The following is a 7912-nucleotide window of genomic DNA, read 5'->3' as shown; positions in this document are numbered from 1 at the left end:
AAAACACTTCTTCCTTATATCCAATATAAGTCTCCCCTCTTTTAGTTTGAAACCATTCCCCCTTCTCCTATCGCAACAGACCACACTAAAGAATCTGTCCTCTTCTTTATTATAGTCCCCCTTCAGATATTGTTCCATCCCTTGGATCATCTTTGTGGCCCTTCTCTGGATGCACTCCAACAGATCCACAGGTCCATGTCTCTCCTGTACAGGGGACTCCACATCTGCACTTATAGTGCATTTATAGTGGAATCTTAGAGAAAAAGACCCATCAGGATTGTAAATAGGGCATGGGGAAAGGAACAATGAAAGCACCTAGCCCTCAACAAAAGGCTCCACTGGTACAGGAGAGGGAGCAGATCAGCAGCCATCCTTGGGGGTTACTCACAGATACAAAATGCAGCACTGCATTGAGAAGGTGATGTGTACTCACTGCTGCTCACTGGCATAGCAGAGGATAATACCATCCTTCTCCCAGCCCAGCAGCACTGCTGGCACATGCTGGGGGATGCCAGGGGCACTTGCAGGACTCAGGGAGCCGAACTGATGAGAGATTCTGGGCTCCCACCTTCAGAAAGAAGCCTAGCAGCAATTAGAGACAACACAAAAGAGAGATGGTATTAGCTGCAAGGCAGGGAAAGATGCTTCACCACGGCCGAGTGCACACTAAGATTATTTTGCCATCACAGAGGGAACCCCGGACAGCAGGAGTTTCACAGAGTCAATGACTCCAAGCAGGTTTTCATATCAATATTTCAGCAGCGCCTGTCTTTCCAGTGTGGATTTCCCAGGCCCGGCTCCCCTCCCTACCTGCTGCAGTATTTTCCCTCCTTTAGCAAATGCCCACACTCCCTCTAGTGCCCAGCTCTGCTTCTCGCATAGCAGCAACCCAGCACCTACAGCCTGCACCCCAGGGGACCCAAATCATGTAGGAGTTAATTAAAAGTGCTGATATTTTGGGCACGGAGGCCATGTAGCACTCTGCAGATCCACCTGGCCAGTTTTTGAGTTACATATCCAAATGCTAAGAGGAGAAAACAGCACGATGGCCCCAGCATTAGAGACCCTGCATGAATAGGAGACAGCTTTGCCACTCATTCCAGTGGGAGAGCAATCAGCTCCCCTTCAAGACTGAGAGGGAGAAAAGAAAGAGTTCTGATTATTCGGTATCAACCTTTTCTGATTTTCATTGTGTGCTGGGACTCAGCTGGCCACGAGGGCTGGGACTGACCTTAACGTTTCTACAGCAGTTTATTGATCAAATACATTTGAAACATACAGCCATCCTCTTCAAACAGCCAGCAAACTATTTGCTTCCCTCAGTCTCACAGTACCCTAGAAATTCAGGAAAGGAAATACTGCCACACTTTTCCTTTTGCATAGGAAATGATGCTACAATTTTCTCTGGATGTTGAGGGGAAGTAGGAATTTGGGAACCTATTTGCCTTGAGCTTTTACAGAGAGTTTAAGCAAACCAAGAAGTTTGTAGGCACAGTGTTCACGTCAGCAAAGCAGTATTTTCCAATGAAGGGGAAGGAAGCTCATCTTCCCACAATCCTGCAGCTGTAACACAAGGAGCAATATTACATCAGTTTACACTAGGGATCCAACCAAATATATTTTGCTGCTTTGGAGAACTTCTGCAATACAGAATTAAATACTGCACAAGCAATATGTTATTTAACTTATGTTCTTGATTAGAGGCAGGCCAGACTCCGCACCTTCAAACACAGATTCTCACTCTTAAACAGACCCCAGTGAAGCTCAAGTCCTAAATCCATAGCTGATGAGTTTTCTTGCCATTGCCCTGGAACCAATCCCAACCATGAGCTCAGGTTTAGCCTTCAATCTTGAAAAGAGACCATTGACTCAGGTAAGCACATACTGTTCTGCGTTCCATCTACAGAGATTCAGGGAGCTGAAGGAGCATGACACTGTGGATGACAAGTAAATTCTCAACTGTTTGCAACACCAGTTCCTAGCATCCTTTAGTACAACCAACATTAAAGATCTTCGCTACGCAAGCTGTGTTTTACCCCTCAGATAACATTGCTTCCATATTTTTTTCTAAAATCTCTACCACAAATTCAGCTATAAAATCAGAAACTCTCAGAAAGTTTCATATTCCTGTAGCTTTGCATTTTAGAAAAATATTTGCCTTATCACAACTCTCTTTTGGGAGAAGTTTCTCTAGCCTACCATTAGTTCTCTATTCAAACTCATTTTCAAAATACTGTCGTCTAATTGGATGAACGTTTTCCATTTTTAAAGAAGTGAATAAAGGAATCATGTAGCTGTGTCTGTTTGCACTCAAATCACTGTGAAAGCTTAGCCATCAATGTAAGACTTTATCTCTGAGTCCAGTTATTGAAGCCTGAACGGATACTGCTATGAGAATACCAACAACTGCTGCTCTGGGCAGGGAAACAGTTTGGGGAGTCTACCAACTTCACAAAGCACATAGGCAACAACATGGCCCAACGAGGCATCAACCTGACTTGACAATGAAGCCAGCCTGGAGAGAAATAGCCCAAAGAATCTTTTCCACATGGCCTTCTCCCTCTCTACTGACTCAACACAACCATAAAGCAATTGCACCATGAGGGTTTTATTTCTATTTCTCTGTCTTTCCCACTGGAATATTAATTTAAAATGGATTGTCAAAGTCCTGTAGAATAGCGTTAGTGGCAAACTTCATTACTGGAGAAATGGAAATGAATCGAGACATTTTGACACAGCTGGTGTCCCTTCAGTATCAACAAGATCTCAATGTAAGCAAAAGCCATTAGAGGAGAAAAATCAGTCTAGAATAGCAATTAAAATATATACCAAATTCAGTGAAATTAATAGGATTGCTCTACCACTATCTTACAGTCTAGGAGTAAACGTTTTAAACTGGAATCCAACTGGACTATTAGAGCAGTTACCCATGGCTGACAACTAACTGCAGCATTCCCTGCCTAAAGATTCATTTTCTCCCCTTCATCCTTTCTAAGCACAGCAGTCCATTTGGAATTGCAAATGTTGCCCACCTTCTTCTGCCCATTGTGCACTGCATTGTTAGGCATCTTAATGAAAAACTACCTGGCAGGCAGCAAGCCCATCAACTTCCCCAGCTTGTAATTCACCATGGGAGTGAGTAATGTCTCAGCATCAAACCACCAGTACATTAGCAGATCACACCAGAACACTGCCAACAGCATTCAGAAGAATCATTCCCGGAAAAGACAGGCTTCACTTGGACAATTTGCCTTACACTGCCAGCCCTCAGAACTAGCATAAGGTAAAGCAAAAGGATCTCTGGTGGCAGGAGAAAAAGAAACACAGAACCCTGTTCAGGACAGGTCTATCACCATCAGATCATGTCTATCTGAGCTTTAAAAGCCATTCTAGTGGCTTGCAGCACCACTTTCTTTGAGACTGAACTCTTCCTCAGTGTCCACTTGGACATGTTTTGTGTCTGTTGCCACACATTATATGCTCTCCTATTAATAAGATAAGCTTCATCTTTCTAATTCTACTTCAGGTAGCAGTTGGCTACTATAGTATTATTAGCCACCTCTTCATCAAACTCCTCTGCCTAAGACTTCTCATATTCCCAGTCTTGGAGTGAATCTCACAATCGTGCTAACTCTAGAAATGACAGCAGTAGGCTGGCAAGATAAAACAAGACCCTGTCCAGCCATTTGCCAGCTCTAATCCTATCTTCCCCAACTTCCAGAGCCTGGATCATACTATAAACATCAGTGCAACTGCTACACGTGCCTTAGGCAAATGTCATCTCTTTTTGTGGCATTCTAGCACATATTCTCATCTTTTTGTCTGAATTTTGGCCTGAAGTTTTTACTAGAAAGAAAAGAAACACATTCTGGGATGGGTGAAGCACATTGTGGTTGTAAGCTGAGGCCACTCATCGGAAAATGGACTGAAAACATCTTCTAGAGTTTAAAAGAAAACTAAAAATGTGTATCTTTGCTTCTTACATAGAACAGATCAAAACACTGAACTTACAGGGCTTCCATCAAAAAAGCATAGGCAGAATTAAATACTTCCTACAAACAGTTACATTCATCAGAGTGATAACTCTGAAACCTAATGACAACTGGTGTCCCAGTGTACCATTTCACTAAGGATCACATCAACAGAGCAATCTGAGTGTTTTATTCATTACTTCTCATTGAAATCGCTTGAAAAAAAATTACTGTCAAGAAACAAGATTTGAAGCTGTAACAACATTAAAAGTGACGCTGCTTATTTTTGTGGGTCCTTATCTTAGGTATATGTGAGGGAAAAAGGAAAAAAGAATAATCTGAGAAATCAGATTATCTTCACAGGAAGGTTGGAGAGAGCATCTGGTGAGCAGAACGAGGAAAAATTTCATGCAATAACACAACCATCTAGAGAGAGGAGAAAAAAGTGAAGAGGATACAACTGCTCACTGAACGGCACATTGGTACTCTGTGTGCAGAGTGGAAAGGTTTTTAAACAGAATGGCTTGCAGATCTTCTGAGAATAATGCTAGCTTGCACTAAAAATTCTCCTTTTTTCAGAAAGGCCATAACAAGAAAACATTTTACCTGATCTACAGCAGGTCCCTCAAGAGCTTCAGTGGCCTCTCTCAATAAACGCTTCTATAGGACAGATTGATTCTTAAGTGTAAGTCACCTTTTTCTTATATCAGACCCAGTGAATTAAGCCAAGTGCAGCTCCTGAGATAACAGACAGAGAACACAAACCTCATTTCTATGCTGAACATTATTTTTGCATTTTCCTAGTAATTACCACCTGAAGTTCTTCAGGTATTGTACAAAACAAAATTCTGCTCCACAACACCACTTTGTGGAGGTAAGCAGTACTAGTCTCATTTAACATGGAAGAGGAGATTCAGCTGGGTTAATTGTCTTTCCTAAGGTCACAAAGAAAGCTTGTGGGCAGGACAAAGCAGAGAGCCCAAATTCCCCAATCTCACCAGGTTTCTGCCTCTATTCTAATCCTGACCTCACTATCTGCAAAGGGAGAAAACAAAAGCTGGTTGCCTGGAAGGGATTATTTTTTTAATATGTTTAATATGTTAAATTGAGATTTGAGCAAGAAGAGGCGGAGAGGAAAAAGAGGGGGAGTTGCTCTTAAAATAACAGTAAAATACTTGCAGGAGGTTCTAAATATTCTGGGTAACAGAACATACAGCAGCTACAAACATCTCCTTCTATAGTGTCTGTACATCTATACATCCCAGTAAAAAAAATAATAATAATAAAAAAATAAACTAATTTTTTATAACGATCATTCCCTCTTCTCTCCAAATCCATGCAGTCTTAGGAAACCCCCATTGCCACTGCTTGATTTGAAATGTACTGCTTCATGGCATGAAATGTGATTGATCATGTTTTTAATAAATCATAAGCCAAAAAGCCTCAGTTCTGAAGTCTGTTCAAGTAACAGGAAACTGATAAAATCAATCCATTTGCATCTTTTCTGTTTCAGTAGCCTAAAAGCAGTAACAAGCAGATGTCCTACGTGCTCTGCTAGATCATCAAGCATAGTCACGAGACATGAATTAATCTTCTGGCCATTCTCAAGCCAGCTTCGAGCTGCTTTGTATCTACTATGAACTAAGAAAGCATATGCTTTCTTAGCATATCTTAGGGTGAGAGATTGGGAACAGAAGTGGCTATAACAGAGGTCACACTAGCTCCCCGTGTGACCTTGGGCAAATTGATTGACCTCTCTATGCCACAGCCAACCCAACAGTAAAACTAGGAAAAAACTGGGCTGCAGCAGATAGTCAGGCACCAGCATCAGCCTTCTCTGATAATAAATGAAAGGGCTCAGCTTCAAGCATTTAACTGTCCCTTTAGAGTCACATAATATACTGCTAAAAAAAAATAAAATCCAATTAATCACTGAATGCAGTGTGTGCTCTCCAAAAGACAGGAGTGAAAAGTCTCCCAGTGCCAAACTCCACTCCAGCAAAAATCACGAGAAGCAAAACTATTATTTCTTAACCTGCATCTTCTTCCTTCCCACAGACACCACACTGGCAGCAAACACCAGTCATTTCCTTATGCTTTTGAGTCAGAAGCTTTCAGTGCGTGGTACCTCGAGGTGCAAAATCTTAATGGAAAGTCGTGAACAATCAAAAAGTTTGCCTTTATCACTTATGCCTTCTCTGTCATCCGGATTTAAAGAATAAATGAAGCTAGTAATTAAAATGGCATATTTGTATGAAAGAAGCAGAGGAAGGTGGGGGAATTTTGTGAAATCATTTTCTTGTATCTTAGAAAAAATAACTCTTCCCCTCCCCACAAATGCCTATAGAATGAGTTTTCTCTACTACTTTAATCAGAAATACTCTCAACTATCAGAATCCAGGCTGGGAGGGGATGAGGGAGCTTCTTTTGCTCAACACCTTTGATTCAGCACTGAAATGAAATAAAAGAGAGGGCATGTAGGTTGTTTTCTTTATTACATGCCACGTTATATTAAAAATAAATAATCCCAGAGACAAGTGTAGTGCTAAAATATACCATGAGGCTGTTTTCTCTTGGATGTTTGCTTTCATCTTTAATGAGAGTGGAATTCATGTCTGGCAAACACAACTGCCTTTAAAAATTGGTTAAATCAAAGTAACATCTACATTGCTGTCAGCATTATTGCCTCAGAAATAATAAATAGAGAAAAATTTCCAGTCAAAAAATGTAAGGAGGTGGTTGAATGGCACATTATTAAGCTGTGGCTGATGCAGAGATAGATAGGCAGATAGACAGATCATTTGCTTTTTAATGACTAATCAATCTCATGAGGGATATATCTGAAAATCCAGCTGATCTGTTCTGTGCCTCTAATTGCTTTATGCACATTTCCAATAGCGGCAAAACAATAAAAGAAGCATTTTCAAGGCAGCGAGGAGCCACAGTAATCAGAATAATGGGAATATTGTCACCAGGCATAAAGGTTTCCAGGAGCCCTTTAGATTGTGCCTGCTCACAGACTTCGCAGCGGAGTGGAAAGAGCATTTGTGATATCAGCTTAAAAGAAAATGTAAGTTCTGTCCCCATCCACCTGCCAGGTATTGCAGCATAGGGTGTGAGGGAGGGCCCTGCACTACCACGACCCTGCTGCGGGCTTGGGGATGCCCCCCCAAAGCCCCACAAACTTTCAGGGATGTGGCAGCTCCTCCTTATTACTGACTTCACGGAAAAGGCATGAGATACCATGAATTTTTCACAAACTTTCCTCTGTGCTCACACTACCTGCCTCCTCTAGGAATCCCTCAGCATGCTGAGGAGCTCTTCACCCCTTAATGAATTAATGGGATCCGTCTTGTCGCCAGCACGCAGAGCTGTGAACAGGAGGGCTTCTCCATCACCACTGCCCGTCACTCACCCCCCGGCACAGAGGCAGCGAAGCATGCCAGGGTGTACATCGCATAGGAACAGACAGAGCGTGGGGACCCAGCTGTGCGGCACACGGGACAGGGGCAGAGCCGGGGGTCTTCGCAAGCAAGGAAGGGAGCAGGCTCTGGCACCTGGGGGCGCTCGGGCTGTCATAACCCCGCAGAGCACAGCTGCGCAGGGTGCAGGGTGGGGGTGCCGCTTGCTTTTTTTCCCCAGCAAAACTTTTCTCTTTTGCATGGGGCGATTGCTACACGTCCGATTCCCACTGGCCCTAAAAGCAAGACACCCGTTGAGCTCCCTCTTCTGCCTGCACCCGAAGGGGCGAGCGCAGCACCATCCCTCCCCTCCGGTCCCACCAGAAGCGATGTGGCGGTACTCACGCTGCTGTTGTGCCCGGACCAGTGCACCATAGCTTGGTTGTGCGCAGCATCCCCGGTGAGCGCGAAGGTAGTGCTGCCCAGCTGGAGCTCCTCAGCCCCCCGCAGCCGCGCCGCTCTCCCCTCCTCCGGCGGACC

General features: G+C 43.3%; 1 protein-coding gene across 1 annotated transcript in view; it reads right to left on the bottom strand.

Annotated features, from left to right (window-relative positions):
* Positions 1-7912, bottom strand: part of LOC100543937 (VPS10 domain-containing receptor SorCS3) — a 272748-nt gene that overhangs the window by 262483 nt on the left and 2353 nt on the right. The window contains exon 2 of the mRNA XM_031554589.1: positions 7778-7900. Within this exon, the coding sequence (XP_031410449.1) occupies positions 7778-7900 (123 nt within the window). The remainder of the gene's footprint in view (positions 1-7777; positions 7901-7912) is intronic.

The sequence above is a fragment of the Meleagris gallopavo genome, chromosome 8 (assembly GCF_000146605.3).
Source record: "Meleagris gallopavo isolate NT-WF06-2002-E0010 breed Aviagen turkey brand Nicholas breeding stock chromosome 8, Turkey_5.1, whole genome shotgun sequence".
Lineage (NCBI taxonomy): Eukaryota > Metazoa > Chordata > Aves > Galliformes > Phasianidae > Meleagris > Meleagris gallopavo.
Note: the sequence above shows the minus strand (reverse complement) of the source record. Positions and strands in the feature narration are given on the sequence as shown.